Source organism: Gallus gallus, chromosome 22 (assembly GCF_016699485.2).
Source record: "Gallus gallus isolate bGalGal1 chromosome 22, bGalGal1.mat.broiler.GRCg7b, whole genome shotgun sequence".
NCBI lineage: Eukaryota > Metazoa > Chordata > Aves > Galliformes > Phasianidae > Gallus > Gallus gallus.
The window spans coordinates 1280392-1295239 of NC_052553.1; the positions used below are offsets into that span (position 1 = coordinate 1280392).

Below are 14848 nucleotides of genomic sequence, written 5' to 3' on the forward strand. Positions count from 1 at the left end.
CCATGGATGGCCAAAGGGTGGATGGTTTGCCCATATGTGGCCAAAAGGTGGATGGTTTGCCCATGGATGGCCATAAAATGGATGGTTTGCCCATGGGTGGCCAAAGGGTGGGTGGTTTGACCATGGGTGGCCAAAGGGTGGATGGTTTGCCCATGGTTGGCCAAAGGGTGGTTGGTTTGCCCATATGTTACCAAAGGGTGGATGGTTTGACCATGGGTGGCCAAAGGTGGATGGTTTGCCCACGATTGGCCAAAAGATGGATGGTTTGCCCACGGGTGGCCAAAGGGTGGATGGTTTGCCCACGGGTGGCCAAAAGATGAATGGTTTGCCCATGGGTCACCAAAGGGTAGATGGTTTGCCCATGATTGGCCAAAAGGGTGGAGGGAAGAGCTCAGCAGTTCCAAGACACTTTGTTCAGTGTCTGCCTGAGTAGCATCTCCCAGTTTAATCAGTCTGCATTGTATGTCTGGTCACTTGCGTGGGGCTTGCAGTAGAAATCCCCATGGTTTGGATTCTCTCCAGCAAAGCCGGAGTCCTGAGGGCTTCAGGAAAAGGTCAGGGCCCTTTGGAGAGGAACTCTCCAGCTGCCATTCAGTGTGCCATGGGTGACTTTCCCAGCACATGTGTGATTTGCTCTCCGCTCTCCTTGTCCTCTCTGACACGTTCTTACAAAGCCATGCCCTGTGATGCTTCCCACAGCCCTCAGACTTAACCTATGGCTTTTTTTTTTCAAGCTTACGCAGTGAAGATCTATCTCTTCTGACGTCCTTTGGGTTCCAGCATGACCTCAAATTGGCCTAACTCAGCACGACTGCTCGCTCACCCCCTCTGATCTGAGCAGCGTTGTGCTTGGCTTGCACCAAGGCCAGCGAGAGGTGGGCTGCACCCTTTCTGTGCTAAATAGCAAGAATGCCCCGAGTTTCTGTTTGCAGAGATCATCTGCGTTCTGCTTTTTTCACATATCCATTCTGGGGAAGTGAGGTGGGGCTTCTCTGGTTCTTTCTCCCCAGCTTACCAGGGGCTGCTAACACCAACCAGATGTTTGTGCCTCGTAAAGTTTCCAGGATGAGGTCATTGTTTGCTATTCTAAGGCATCCCCGGAGTTACTTCTCTAAGACAGGCCGTTTTTCTTGTCTGCTTCGGAGTTCAGAGCTCACTGCATGTGTGTGTGGGGGGGTCCCTTGGTGAGAACACTCCTCTTGGTTCTCACTTCCACTGCACAGAATGGTGAAGCAGAGCCAGAGGAGCAAAGTCACTGCGTGAGGCTCTTGCAGATGTTCTCCAGTGAGTAAAATCTGCCTATAACCCTAATGTCTGCCCCAGGGCTCTGTGGTCTCCCCATCATGTGGTGCAATTGCCTCTCTGCCTCCAGCCTGCCTGTACTTGGCCCTAGCTCCAGCACAGAGAAATGGGGCTCCAAGCAGGATTAGCTGGTGACTCTGAGCCTGGACAGCTGCTGGGCTCATCAGCAGAGCCTTATGAGTGGAAGGGAAGAAGATCCACGGTGGCATAAGGTGGTTTGCATGGGACCACCGAAGAGCATCACCTGGGACAACCTGGCAGTCACCAGTTTGGTTTCAAGCAACCAAACTAGAAAATGCTCCGTGGTTTCTTTACCAGATCCTGGCCAAGCTCTCCATCCCACCCACTGATCAGCACTGCTGTTGTCTCTCCTTGCACTGTGCTCTGCCACTGGTCACAGCTAATCCTGGAGCAAGGAGCAGCACAGGGATCCAGCTGAGCCACGTCAGATCCCAGCGAGGCGTTGGCTCCCAGCACCTTAGCTCCTTCAGCTTCTCACATTTCCCTTTCAGCAGTGCCCTGACCCACATTTCCAATTTGCTGACTCTTTTAGCCCTGATGCAGTTGTCTGACTGCAGCTCGGATGAATCAGGGATGCTTTATTTTCCCATTTATCACACGTGCCCCTTCCCCTTAGCAGTCCCTGGAGCAGCTCCAGTTTGGGAGCAAGAAGCAGGAACTGCTGCCAAGCTCATCTGCTGCAAACATGTCAGTGAGGAGATTGCTCTCCCTCTCAGATATTGCTTTCAGGCTCACGGTGGTTAACAGTGCAGTTCTGAGAAGTGGGAGAGCCGTAGCACTCTGCAGCTGATAGGGGACGTCCAGCAAAGGGAGCAGCTCATTCTGGGAGGGGTTTCTGGGGGGGACGTGTTAGCACTCTGCCTTTTGAGTTAATAGACCTATGGATTCTTGAGTGACAACATAACAGAGGGTCATTGCGAGTGTGAATGGAGCAGCCCTCCATCCCTGCCCCATCCACCCATGCTCCATCCATTTAATTACAGGACGTTCTTTTCCCAAACGTAGCTCCATGGGTGCAGCTCCTCTGCATTCTGGCTCTTCTATTCCTCTCCCCTTTGGTTTCTTTCAGGATGTTTGCCAGCAGAAGGAAGCAGCATTACTGGGCTTACTCCATGGACTGCACTGGGAACGAGGCGCACATCTCCAGCTGCAAACTGGGCAACCACCTCAACGTGGACACGGAGAAGAATGCAACGTGTGACAACGGGATGCCCGCAGTGGCCAGCTGTGTCCCTGGCCGTGCCTTTGCCCCCAGCAGCCACAGTGGCTTCCGAAAAGCCTTCAGGCAGGAGGTGAGAAGGGAGCAGGAAGGAAAAGCCAGGAGAGCTCTGCACCGTGCCGTCCTCGCAAGGACGCGGTGCCAGGCTTGGAAGGGCAGCTCAAGTAGTAAGCAAATAAATTTGTCACGTTTCTGTTGGAGCTGTTCTACTCCAGCCAATTGAATGCGTGCCCATTGCTGCTGCGCTTTGCTGTTTTGCAGTCAATTAAATGCCGCTGAGTTCTGTTTCCTGTAGAGATCCAATGGAAGTGAGGTTGTATTTCCACTACTCTCGTGTTTTCTGCAAAGAAGTGCCCTGAGAAGGAGGGAAAACCTGCAGGAGAGGTCGGGAGAGCTGTGTTTGTTTAGTCTAGCAAAGAAGGCTGAGCATAGCATAAAAATCCTCAGCTATGCAAAAGGCTGTTAGAAAACAAGCCTGGAGTCGGCTGCTCTCAGCGTCAGTGGGGTGACCGAATGGGAAAGAATAACAAACATGTTTTAGGTTGATGCCGAAGGAAATCCTCTGTCTGTAAGGTATGTGCACCTTTAGGGGGTGATCGCAGAGCTGCAGGCCCTTAATACTGGGCTGGTATTTTTGCATTGTGGATCTCGATGATAGCCTGCATTCCCCAGCCCTGTATCACTGTGGCTGTAGGAGTGGGTTTTCTCTTGGTGCTCAGAAGACCCCAGACAGCACCCCAAAATCCCGCTGTAGTAGGAGCCATAAGGATTTAGGTCTTGAGGGTGAAAGGTCTTGTAAATCATTACTAATCTTCTGAGCCATGCACGCTGCCAAGTAATTCCTTAAGCCTTTGTGTTGGCTTTGGATATCCTTTGCATGACCCCAAGCCTGGAGAGCTGTGTATGCTTCCAGCTTTAAAAGTAATGGTTTCAATGCTCTCAGGCTCTTCACGTGGTGTTCCCACACAGCTCACACCACATCTCTCGGGTGCCGCAGCAGATGGAGGGCTGCTCTGCTTGGCACTGGGATGGAGCACCTCCATCCCGTTGGGAGGGTGGGACTGCGAGACTGCTGCAAAGCTCCTGTTGACCCCAAAAAGGGGGTCCTCGATCCTTGAGTGGTGTCTTTTGTTTTCTGTGTTATGTGTGGGGATTAAGTGTCATAGAATCGTAGCATAGAGAGGCTTAGGTTGGTGGGGACCTTAAAGGTCACTGAGCTCCAACCACCCTCCATGGGCAGGGTTGCCAACCACCAGGTCAGGCTGCCCAGGGAAGACATTAACTCAACCTTTCATTGATGTAGTCTCTCAAACTTCCTAAAATTCTTAAAATATTCAGCATAATCAAGCATTTCTGGATTTATAGATATGTTTTTTTTACCGCTCCAGTGGGCATTGGGTATCAAGGCTGGTAGATCCCCATGGGCACCTATTCTAAGCTGCAGCAATGTGCTCTCGGGTGTCTTTGATCCAAGCTGCCAACATTTTCAGAAAGAAGAGTTATTGTAAGAATGGGACTTGCAACGGGCTGGTTGCTTGGTAGGGAAGCAGCAAACAACTGGCCGTTAACTAATTAATGCAACTAATTTCATCTTAGGGAGATGACCACCACTTCATCTCGTGGTGCTGATGGGTTGATGGTTGGAATTGATTGGACTTGATGATCTTAGTGGTCTCTTCCAACTTCAAAGACTATGATTCTAAGGGCATGGTGGGAATGGGGTAATGATTGGACTTGGTGATTTTAGAGGTCTTTTCCAACCTTAATGGTTCCGTGATTCTATGTCCATAGGGGTGATGGGTTGATGGTTGGACTTGAAGACCTCAGTGTTTTTTTCCAGCCTTACTGATTCTATGATTTATCTCGTAATACGAAAATTTGCCTTCAACTGAGATGCTTAATTGCTTTCTATTCAAGGTCTGCTTTTGAGTTCTTTTGCACGTGCAAGGAGAACTGAAGTGTCTCTTCCATCCATCTCTTCCAGCAACCTCTGGTGAGGCTGAAAGGAGGAGCCAACACCGGCGAAGGCCGAGTGGAAGTGCTGAAGAATGGGGAGTGGGGCACAGTGTGCGATGACAACTGGAACCTGGTGTCGGCCAGCGTGGTGTGCCGGGAGCTGGGCTTCGGCAGCGCCAAGGAGGCAATAACGGGGGCAAGACTGGGGCAAGGTAAGGGCAGGGGAGCTCTGGGGACCCTCCGTGTCCCGTCCTCCTCTGAGAACCCCTTCATGATCCAGAGCGGTGTGTTTTCAGTGGGATGTTTGCTTTGGGTGCCAAGGATTTCTTCTCTCCTCTTAATAAGCCTCCTGAGGCTGTGCCTTAGGGAGGCATTCAGGATTCCTTGAAAGAATTCTGGTGCCGATGAGTTTAACCTTCCCCTCAAGCAGCTGTTCCAACAATTACTTCTTCGTTATCGCATCCGTTGCACTCAAAGTCTCTTTGCAAGTTCACCAGATGCACATTACTAGAAGGTTCCTGGCAAAAGTGGGTCTTGGACATAGACCTCAGACACTCTCCAATTTAAGTCCAGAACCTTAATTTAGCCTGCTAAAAATAGGAGGGCTGTTTGCACAACTCTGAGCCAGCTTGGGTTTGAATTTCCTGTAGCTGGGAGTTGGTTCAAATCCCAAACTCTGGTAAATGGCAACTCGAAGCCTAATGTTTGCCCTCTCAAACCAAGTGATGATTGCCATCATGTAAACCCTACAGACAATGACACCAAACCCAACCCTTCATAGTCAGACACAATGAGTAGGTGGTATTTCTTCAGACCAGTGTGGCTTGGAGAAAGGAAAGTGCAAGACAAGGAGAGCTTTAAAATGAGACATATCTGTCGGATTTGCAAAACAAACAAACAAAAACCCAACAATGTTGCATTGGGATGTGCAAGGTGAATCACACAGGGATGGGCTGACTGTAACGTGTGTGTAGTTGGTGTATAGCAATCTCAATTAAGACAAAGGGATCTAGTTCTGAAAGCAAGGTGCTTGGTCCAGTGATCTGAATGTGCTGTGCACTGCAATGTCCTTAAGAGAACCCAGGGTAAAAGCCCAAGCAGTGGGTGAATGTGTTTGTTGGGTATACAGCCCTAATCCTATTCTTCTGCTAAAGGCATGGGGGCATGGGGGCATTCTGCTAATGGCATGGGGGAAATGCAGAGCTGTGGCCTTGCCCTCCGGCTTAGTCATCTCCTCAGTATGGCTTTGTCAGGGTAGAATGTGAGGCTGGATGCGTGCTGCATTCTTGGTGCATCACCCTCCAATTCTGGTCGTCACCATTCCTCCTACAGAACTGCTTGCAGAGCAGTGTTGCTGTTTCCAGCTGTAGACCACTAACTGGATTTTAATGAGAGCAACAGAAAACCAGATGTGCGCGCCACACATCTGCAGAAATATGATGGAGAGCTCTTCTTGTTGTTGTTGTTGCATTTTCCCAGTCCTTGTGCTGCAGTCTGTGGAGGTGAGGGGTTCACCAAGCATGTCGTTAAGCTGTCACGCAGGGTGAGGGATCTGAGTCCCAGGTGTGCTGGCTGCCATGCGGTTGGGAAGGCTCCAACTGGCAACAGAAAGGGGTTTTTGAACGAAGGATCCCACCTCCCATCAGCAAACCAATTATCTTTTCCTGCCTTCCAGAGCCAGCCCTTTGCTTTGAAGGATAAAAGGGGCAGGCTTGGAGTTGGCTAACATGTTCCTCTGCAGAGAGGTGGGCACCCAGTGGCTCACGGTGAGGCAGTGCTGGTGGGATGCAGGCAGTGGAGCTGCCACCATCTTCCTTTGGGCAACTCCGGGTGACCCCCTGGGACAGTGGGTGTCGTTTCAGTGCCCTGAGCTGGACCCTAATTTATGTGTGTGGTGTTGGTCAGCTCCCTCTGGCTGTTGGAAGTGGGTGATGGTGGCCATCACCGACGCACAGACGTTCCTTCCTTGTCCATGTGTGTCCATCAGCGATTATGGGAACTGATTTACATGGGCTTCAGGAAAAGGCTTTGTTTGTTTTGTGATCAAAAAAATCTGATTTATTACCCCAAAATCTCTTTCCAAATAGATCTGGGCTCAGTTTGGAATCAGGACATAGGAGCTCTATAGGATTAATACCCTCTCATGCACCTTCTCTTCCTTCTGGGTCTGTTTGAAAGTGACAGTTGTGCACTGTCACTTTATAAGGATGGAACCAATTATTCCTTTCCGATTTCTGCTCCCAGTACCTTGGCACCATTTTCTGCAATAACAGAAGTCAATGACTTCCTTCCTTTCTTGTTACCAGTGTTGTCACAGTTGCTTGCCCCAAAGTGTTCCACCGACCTCTTGCACATCCCCACATGGCTCCATTTTGCTGTCCCAGTGAATGTATCTATGTTGCATTTAAATGTCAGGTTTTGACCAAGAACAGATTTCTGTCACACAAACCCAGCCAAAAGGCCATAATTTGCGAATTCCTCCAGCTGAAGTTTGTAAATTATGTAACAGTGGAAACTTGGCTTTTCCTGCAGCATGTGGCTCCTAGAGACTACTGGAAAGAATGTAAAATGGTAAAATTAATAATGGTAATCTTGCAGCTCTTTTTATTATTACAAGAAATGACTGGGATTTTTTTTCAGGATCACCGTGTTTTGAATGCTAGAGGTCTGCAAAGTATTAGTAAACAGTTATTGGATAGTTCTCCACCCCCCAGTAGCACGGGCAGAAGATATGACCTTGTTTTCTCCCCCCTCCCGAAGGCATGGGTCCAATCCATCTAAACGAAATCGACTGTACAGGATTTGAGAAATCCCTCACAGACTGCAAGTTCAACATGGAGTCGCAGGGCTGTAACCACGAGGAAGATGCTGCTGTGAGATGCAACGTTCCCGCGATGGGTTTCCAGAACCAGGTGAGAGAAGCCCAGAAGTTTAAATTCCTGAAGTTTTTAGCCTCAAAGCCAACCTGTAATCCTTGCCCAGCTGCTGCACCACCTCTGTTTGCAGTGACCTTTACTGATGGGTTTTGGTTTTTTTTGCCCTACAGCTGCGCCTGGTTGGTGGTCGCAACCCATACGAGGGCCGGGTGGAGGTGCTGGCGGAACGCAATGGCACGCTGCGTTGGGGCACGGTCTGCAGCCAGGGATGGAGCACCGTGGAGGCCATGGTGGTGTGCAGGCAGCTGGGGCTGGGCTTTGCCAGCCATGCCTTCCAGGTGGGTCCCCATAAGAGTGTATTCCTTGCGGTGGCATGGGTGAGGTTGGGTAGAATCGTAGAATCATTATGGTTGGGAACGGCTTTTAAAGGTCTTCAAGATCATCAAGTCCAAATGTCAGCCCATCCCCACCATGCCCACTCATAGAATCATTAAGGTTGGAGAAGACCTCTACGATCACCAAGTCTAATTATTGACCCATCACCACCATGTCCCGAAATAGAACCATGGAATCATTCAGGTGGGAGAAGACCTCTAAGATCACCAACTCTAACCCATCCCCATCACGCCCATAGAATCATTAAGGTTGGAGAAGACCTCTACAATCACCAAGTCCAATTATTGACCCATCTCCACCATGTCCTGAAATAGAACCATGGAATCATTAAGGATGGTAAAGACCTCCGAGATCCCCCAGTCCAACCCCAACTCATCCCCACTGACGGCGTCCCTCAGTGCCACATCTCCATAGCTCTTGGACACCTCCAGGGATGGTGACCTCACTACCTCCCTGGGCAGCCTGTGCCAATGCCTGACCACACTTTCAGAGAAGAAATTTTCCTTAATATCCAACCTGATCCTTGTTCCTCCCTGGGTCAAACTGGGATCTGAGCTGAGTGAAGTCGGAAGCCAATTTCCTCCTGGTGTCAAATCACTGGAAAACAATCGCATTTTGCTCCTGCAGTAACTTATCAGTGCAGCACGTGGTGCAGATGCACGCTAGCCCTCTGGGTTTTTGGTAGCATTTGCTTCTCTGATGACAAATGCCCTTAAGCCTCCCTCCTCATGCATGACCAAGAACAACACTTAAAAGGGATAAAAGCCATCAGCTAACAAGTTTGGGACAACCACAGAGGAATGAAGTGTTCTTTCCCAGCAAAGCTCCTTGGCACAGGGAGCAGCAGCCTGCTGTGCTGGCTGGTAGGAAAGCGAGCAGCAGCCACAGAAATGGGCTGCATGCAGGGGAACAGAATCTTCCCACCCCAGTAAAGGATACAGACCAATCATCCCGGTGCAAGACATGCTCCTGAATTGATGCACCCCTCAAGGATCATAAGGGCAGGCAGCTTTCGCAAGGAAATGCAGAACCTCTGAGCCTTTATTGCAGTTCTTGATGTTGGCACAATGGATTTGGGGCTATCAAAGGAGTTGGCTTCTCTCTGGGAAAGCAGCCCCCCCTTGCTGGAGCTGTTCTCTTGCAAAGTGGTCCCTGAGAATGTAGCTTTGGGGAAAACGTGGCTCACACTGCCACTGAGTAAATAAAATTCAAGCGTGCTTTCATAGATGGAAGGAAAACTATTTTCCCCCAGACAATTGCCAGAAATCCAGAACTTGGGCACAGAGCAAAAAGCAGCACAGAGCATCTCCTCCTGGGGAGCAGAGGCTGTGCCACCCTCCAGCATTTTGGTGCCGTGTTCAATCCACTGAGCTTCTGAGCAAGCCAGGATGCCAGGAGGACATACCAGGCTCCTGAGCAAGCAGGTTGACACCGGTTTTAAGTGTTGCTCATGGCCAGAGAGGGAATGTGGGGTCTGATGCCTTAGGAGGGAGGAGGCTGGAGCTTTGCTGCAAGCTGGTTCCTCCAGCTGACTGCTTGCACAGCTGCCAAGCAGAGCACAAGAGCTGCGGATAGCCACGTCCCTTCAATGCTGGCCTTTCCAGCTCTGTTGACACAGCCCTGAGAGTCCAGTGAGAAACAAGACATTTTTTCCTTTAGCTGAGACTGTTGGTATTTAGAACAGAAAAGGCTCTTATGCATACCCCGGCTGCACCAGCTCTGAGAGCATAAAGCTACACTGTGTGGAACAGGGCAGCCCTGTGTGCAGAGTGTTGCTAACAGGGTTAACAAACAGCCTGTTGCAATGGAAGCAATGGTGCAGATGGGTTCTCTTTTCCTAGAAACGTTTCCAGTTTGGACACTAACGCAAGGACCAGAATTCTTTTTCTTCTTTCTTCCCTTCCCTTCGCCCACACTTTGCCATTGCAGTTTCAATGGGGCTACAGAAGGTTTTGAGAAGGTGAGAGATGCTGACCAGCAGCATCCTGCCTCCATTCCTCTGCACTGACACATACCAACAGCTCCACCAGGAACCCCAATCCCTTAAAAGAGGACACCAAACAAATCTGCATGCTCGTGCATTGGTGTTCCTGGAGGGAGGACACAAGTTATTCACAAGTATACATGCATGTTCCCCCAGCAGCCCATCAAATGGTGTATAAATGCCTCTTTCTATCCCCCTGCCCAGGAAACCTGGTACTGGCATGGAGATGTCAGTGCTGACAGCGTGGTCATGAGTGGGGTCAAGTGCTCGGGGACGGAGATGTCCCTGGCCCACTGTCGTCATGATGGAGCTGACGTCTCCTGTCCTAGAGGAGGAGGTCGCTTTGGTGCTGGCGTGTCCTGCTCGGAGAGTGAGTTGCCATAAAATCACAGGTTGGGTTGGGTTGGAAGGGATCTTAAAGATGACAGAATCATAGAGTGGGTTGGGTTGGAAGGGTCCTGAAAGACAATAGAATCACAGAATAGTTGGGTGGGGTGGAAGGGTCCTTAAAGATCATAGAAGCATAGGATGGGTTGGGGTGGAAGGGTCCTTAAAGATCACAGAAGCATAGGATGGGTTGGGGTGGAAGGGTCCTTAAAGATCATAGAAGCATAGAATGGAATGGGGTGGAAGGATCCTTAAAAATGATAGAATCATTGAACGGTTGGGTTGGAAGGGTCCTTAAAGCCCATCCAGCGCCACCCCCTGCCATGGACGGGTTGCCTCCCACCAGGCCAGGTTGCCCAGAGTCCCATCCAGCCTGACCTTGAGCACGTCAAAGTATAGGACATCCACAAGCTCTCTGGGCTCCATATCAGTGCCTCACCACCCTAACCCAGGCTTCAGTTCATTTTGTTGTATTTGCCCTGAGACGCTGTCATGGAGAAAAGGACCTGCCTCAACAGAGGGATGGGGCTGACCAAAGAAAGGGCTGGACCCATCTCTAGCAAAACTGTGGCGTGCTTTAGGAGTCCATCAGCTTATTCACCACTTCCCTCCCACCAGCTGCCCCTGACCTGGTGCTCAATGCCGAACTGGTGGAGCAGACTGCCTACCTGGAGGACCGCCCCATGTTCATGCTGCAGTGTGCACAGGAGGAGAACTGCTTGGCCAGCTCTGCCGTCAACACCTCCGTCACCTCCGGGTACCGCCGCCTGCTCCGCTTCTCCTCCCAGATCCACAACAATGGGCAGTCAGATTTCCGCCCCAAAAATGGTCGCCACGCTTGGGTCTGGCATGACTGCCATCGGTGAGTGCTGTTGGGTCCATTGGCCAAACCAACCGTGGGGAGTGGGAACTGAGCAGATGCTGTTAGTCCTGCAGTGATGGGTTGGAATAAGGTTGGTTTCCCTCTAATCTGGGAGCTGAGAAACTCAGTGCACAGCTCTTGTTCTGCCCCTGCTGTAAGATTTGTGCTGCACAGAGCAGCAAATTCTCATGTTTTGCACCCTTCTAGAAGCAGTGTGTGAGCAAAGGGGGATGGAGGTAGCACTGCATCAGCGTCACAGTGCTGCAGAGCTTCAGATGGGGCACGTGTTGGCACACACCTTGCAGCCAGGTTGCTTTTGTGATGTGTGCTGCTAAAGCCTCAGCAGCAGAGAGCCCAAAACAAACAGGAGATGGCAGTTTCAGGAGGAGGAAACCCTCCTGGGTTGCAGTGGGTGCAGTACCTCTGCTTCTGCTCTGGCCTTGGGAGGGGGTATGTATGGGTTCTGCAAGGAGCTGAGCACATCATGGGGTGGGTAAAGGAGGCTTTGGGAGCAATTTGGGAGACTGCATAAGTGAGGTGAGTTTGGGGAGAGGCCAAGAGCCATCTGTGTGCTCAGAACTGGATTCTGTTTATATGGAGGAGGATGAATTCAATTCCTCTTCAATCTTTCCAGTCTGTAAACAGCAGAATGTAAACACCTCTTTGAGTGATTCAGACATACTTCAGAAAGTGAGTCAGACTGGAGACCTCAAACTTCTATCAGAGGCTGCCAAAGGAGACAGCTCACAAGTCAACAGCTTGGAAACGTCCCTTCTCTCCCTGTTGCCTCACCCCATCACTGGGAGCTTCTGTTCAGGAGCCTTTTGATGTGGGAGCAGAACAGAAATGGGAAAGACCATAGCAGGGAGTGAGAGGGGATCGACTTTTGGCACGTGGTGGGTTTGGGTTTTTCTGGTTTTAGAGGAAAGGAGGTAAAACAAAACCTAATCTCTAGAGGAAACATTTCTTCCCCTTCCAGCCTTGCCCCCTTTTTTTTTTCTGCAGAAACGTGTGCTGCAATACTATGGGCTGGAAGCTTTGAGCCACAGTTATTTTTACAGCTGGGAAGGGGATGAGCTGTGCCTTGTGCTCAGCGCTGCTGAATTTGGGTTGGCATTGAACTGTGTGGGCACTGCCTCACTCCCGAGCCACACAGATGGGCTATGGTGTGTCTCAGGGTTTCAGGACCTCCTGTTCCCAACAAGTGCTGTGGGTTCTCTCCCTGTCCCAAGGCTGGGATCGTGTGGAGTGTCACCAGCCTTGACCCCATGTTGCACCTTGCTTCCTCCCATTGACCTCAGCGCAGGTTCAGCGTTCTGCTGAACCAGCATTGTGGCACAGAACAAGTGGAAGGAACAGGTCAGCATCACCCAAGCCCTGCAGGGGGTCTGACTTTCCTAATTACGGGCCTAACCTTGCTAATTATGGGTCTACAGCCCATCTTGTGTGCTCTCTCTGCTGCATTCCTGCTGGCAGTGCAGCCCAGGTTGAGTTGATGCTAACACCTCCCCGTTTCAAGCTATGGGATGGAAGGTGTGTGATGCCAGCTGTCACGTTGTTTAGCTCCCCATGAAGTGAGTGCTGAGAAGATGCTTCCACCTGTCATTCGTTTTGAGGAGGGGGAAGAAAATGGAAAATAGGTTGATAATCTGAGTACACCCTGTGCTGCTTACAGCCTGCTGGTACGAAGCATCTGAAATGCTTCTCGTCGTAGTGATGACAGTGCACTCGAAATGACAGTCTGGCTGCTGCTGCTGCTGCTGCCATTGCAAAGCAGTGTGTGATCCGATGAAGGCTCTCCCTGGAACTGCTCCAGCACCTGCTATGCGAACCAGCCCTGGGCTGGGAGCCAGCACACGGTGCCACATAGGATGGTGCCCAGAGGAAGGTTTCCTGGCTGTGGTTTCTCTTGTTCTGCTCCTTCTGGTCCCAAGCACTTTGCATTGTTTCTATTCCCCCACGCAGCCCCCGAGGGGCAGTAATTAAAGAGCTGCTTCCCTTAATGAATTCACCGTGTCTTGCAGGCATTACCACAGCATGGAGGTCTTCACCCACTATGACCTACTGAACCTCAATGGAACCAAAGTAGCTGAAGGACACAAAGCCAGCTTCTGTCTGGAAGACACCGAATGTGAAGCAGGTATGCCTGTCCCCTTATTCTCTATGGTGTAAGAGGAAGCCTACAGACCCCGTGTGTTGAGGCTGCCAGACCTCAGCTTCTTCCTTACATACAAAGTGTGCATGTTCTCATTCCCATTAAGCCTCTGGGTGAGGACACAGCAGAGGTGGCAGCTCCTCCCATGTGTGTTACTGGTACCTCCATTTCAATACAAGGTGTTAAGCAAAGCAGTGTTGAACTGTGTGCCTGTGTAGCTTATTGCTACCCATGGGAGCTAGAAAACAACCCACCCCTCCCCTGACACGGTCTGAGAACCCAACACTGTGCTTTCAACTCCTTCAGATGTGCAAAAACAGTACGAATGTGCCAATTTTGGGGAACAAGGGATCACTGTTGGCTGCTGGGATGTGTACCGACACGACATTGACTGCCAATGGATCGACATCACCGACGTCCCACCAGGAGATTACCTCTTCCAGGTATGGGGGAAGGGGTTTATCCAGTAGGGATGCCAGTCTTAAGTAACCCACATGCAGCCAATATTGGGTAGTCCTCCACCATCCATGTGCAGCTAATGCCAATAACACAGATAGCTGACATAGGATGCAAGGCGTTGTCTTGGACAAAGCTCTGAGGTTGTCTGTAAGCAATGCTTGCTTTGCTTGGGTTTGGATGAAGTGCTATTCTTGGGGTGTTTGCATGAGTTCTGTGCCCGCCGTCTGCTTTGTGCAAGGGGAAGGAGGTGGGGGGAAATTCTTTGGTTCTAAAAACAGCCCGGAGCTGCAGAGGAGCGAAGGGAGGAGGCATTATTTTTGTCTTCACTGCTATGGTGTGAAATGGAGAGGTGTTTGAGGGTATATTTTGGTGCACGGGCGAAGGTGTGATCTTGATCTGGTTTTAATTAAGGAGCCTCTGTCTGCTTCCTAAGTGAGTTACAGTCACAGACTCCTTCAAGTTGGAAAAGACCATTAAGATCATACAGTCCAACCATGATCATGCTCTCAACCTGACCCTGCCTCCCGCTGACGGCTCTCACACCCATTCACCTCCAATTAACTCTACCCTGCGTTTCTCCATCACTCCCAAGGTCGTCATCAACCCCAACTATGAAGTGGCTGAATCTGACTACTCCAACAACGTGATGAAATGCCGGAGTCGGTACGACGGGCAGCGCATCTGGATGTACAACTGCCACACAGGTGAGAAAACAGCACAGCCCAACTCCTTTCAACGTGCCTTAAGAATCATCAGATCCATCTAAAAATGGGAGTCGCAGGCTAAGCTGAACCACTTTTAACGTGGACAGTAACTCAACAGCAACTGCCTGTCAACTTCCAAGTAAAGCCCATGGCAAAGCCAGTTTCCATGGTTGGCTGAAGCTCCTCGAGGAATGTTTTTACTGATTTTTGTTATTAGTTTGTTGCTTTCCTGAAGAAAATACTCGTCTCGTATTACAGCCTGTGACCTAGTTCGAAAAGCCAAACCCACTGCAGTTGGACAAAGAGCACTGAAGTGGTGGATGAGCTCTCCAGCCGAGCCTGAAAATACTTTTTACTAAAAAATGTGCTTAGTTTTTTCCTCCCAACTAGCAAAAAGTGAGCACACGGCCCTGTTTAAGAGCAAAACAGAGCACCCACTTAGCATCACCCTCATGGAGACCATTGCACAGCCCTGATAGCCAACAAAGGTTGGCAGAAAACTGAGGGCAGGTTGTAGCCAAGTCTCC

At 50.4% G+C, this 14848-nt stretch overlaps 1 protein-coding gene across 2 annotated transcripts in view; it reads left to right on the top strand.

Moving 5' to 3' along the window:
* Window positions 1-14848, top strand: part of LOXL2 (lysyl oxidase like 2) — a 38319-nt gene that overhangs the window by 19664 nt on the left and 3807 nt on the right. For both annotated transcript variants that reach the window (NM_001305168.2, XM_015297316.3), the window contains 9 exons: window positions 2393-2615; window positions 4527-4710; window positions 7259-7410; window positions 7545-7712; window positions 9959-10124; window positions 10760-11003; window positions 13028-13143; window positions 13465-13601; window positions 14210-14321. In NM_001305168.2, the coding sequence (NP_001292097.1) occupies window positions 2393-2615; window positions 4527-4710; window positions 7259-7410; window positions 7545-7712; window positions 9959-10124; window positions 10760-11003; window positions 13028-13143; window positions 13465-13601; window positions 14210-14321 (1502 nt within the window). The remainder of the gene's footprint in view (window positions 1-2392; window positions 2616-4526; window positions 4711-7258; window positions 7411-7544; window positions 7713-9958; window positions 10125-10759; window positions 11004-13027; window positions 13144-13464; window positions 13602-14209; window positions 14322-14848) is intronic.